This window comes from Corvus brachyrhynchos, unplaced genomic scaffold (assembly GCF_000691975.1).
Source record: "Corvus brachyrhynchos isolate BGI_N302 unplaced genomic scaffold, ASM69197v1 scaffold65, whole genome shotgun sequence".
Classification (NCBI taxonomy): domain Eukaryota; kingdom Metazoa; phylum Chordata; class Aves; order Passeriformes; family Corvidae; genus Corvus; species Corvus brachyrhynchos.
The window spans coordinates 1,480,570-1,481,885 of record NW_008238365.1 but is presented as its reverse complement, the minus strand read 5'-3'; the positions used below and the strand labels follow the sequence as shown (position 1 = coordinate 1,481,885).

The 1,316-nt window shown below is 62.0% G+C and overlaps 1 protein-coding gene across 1 annotated transcript in view; it reads left to right on the top strand.

Moving 5' to 3' along the window:
• The first annotated feature begins 59 nt into the window (after positions 1-59).
• Positions 60-1,316, top strand: part of MFSD2A (major facilitator superfamily domain containing 2A) — an 8,224-nt gene continuing 6,967 nt past the window's right edge. Inside the window, exon 1 of the mRNA XM_017736136.1 lies at positions 60-298. Within this exon, the coding sequence (XP_017591625.1) occupies positions 240-298 (59 nt within the window). The 5' untranslated portion in view covers positions 60-239. The remainder of the gene's footprint in view (positions 299-1,316) is intronic.

Below are 1,316 nucleotides of genomic sequence, written 5' to 3'. Positions count from 1 at the left end.
GAAGGTACTGGGAGCCTCAAATCCCCCTGAACGAGGGGGAGAGACCGAGGGACTGCTCCCAAATGATAGGGGGGTCGCAGTAGGTAGGGTTGGGATGGTCCTAAAGGGCTCAGGAGGGGCAGCTGGGAGCACCAGGGGTTTGCGGGTCCTGACACAAGTTCCTCCTGCCGCAGGTGGACGCTTTCTATGCCTCCATCATCCTGTTTGCGGGGCGAGTCTGGGATGCCATCACGGACCCCATGGTGGGCTTCTTCATCAGCAAAACCTCCTGGACCCGCTTCGGCCGCCTGATGCCCTGGTAAGAGCTGCCGGTAGCACCCTGCATTCCCTGCCTGATGTGTCACAGCTCTTCCAGTCAGTTTTGGGTGTCCCCTGGCATGAGGCGTCCAGCACAGGACGTGCTGACGCCCTGGCTCACCCACATGAGGTGCCAAGAGCTCCAAAAAGCCCCCGATGCCACCAGCAGCTGGGAGGCCTCAAGTTCGTACCTGTTGCTCTGGTCTGACCTCAGTGTCACTGCACCTGCAAGCTCCAACCTCCCTGCCACCACGCTGGACTTTGTTCCTGTGGTGACTACAGAGTCCCTGGCGGGTTGGCAGGGCCACGGTGGCAGCCGGAGCAGATGGCATCACAGACACTGGGAGGAGGGACGGGGGTGTGTGTCTGGTCAATCCGCGGTGGTGTTGGAAGTGCCGGCTCACAGTCACGAGGGTGCTCCCCGGGCAGGGAGACAGCTGTCATGGATCTGGGTGCCTGCACGTGGGTGCTCCCGCTGCCCTTGGGAGCAGATGGGACGGGCTTTGTAAACCCCCAAATGGCTCATGCCTGCACCCAGGGCAGACTTAGGATATCCGTGAACACCTGTTCCTGCACGGGATGTGGAGCATGTCAGGGTGCTAATGCCTGAGTGGGGACAGGGTGGCTGAAATAACCCCGTGCGCCTGTGGGATCGCTGAAAGACACAGAGGGTGGGCACTGGGGGACTGGAGCTGGAGGGACGCAGCCCTTTCCCCCGCAGATTATACCCTCTGCTTCCTGGCTTTCCTGGAATAGCTCTGGGCAGCAGCCGGCTGTTGTGGAAGGCAGGCTCCACACACGTGGCCTGAAATAGCTTCTCCCTGTGTGCAGCAGGGTCTGGGGTCGGAGATTAGCGCGGGGCTGGCTGGGCGTGCGGCAGGGCTGTGTGGGATGGCTCTGCTGGCCCTAATCTCGAGGCGGGGGGTGGGACTGAAGTGGCCGCATTCCTCTGAGCAGCTCCTGCTTCGTTAAAATTAGCCAGAGCTGTCGGCTCACGGTGGGGCCCTCAGCACGGGCGC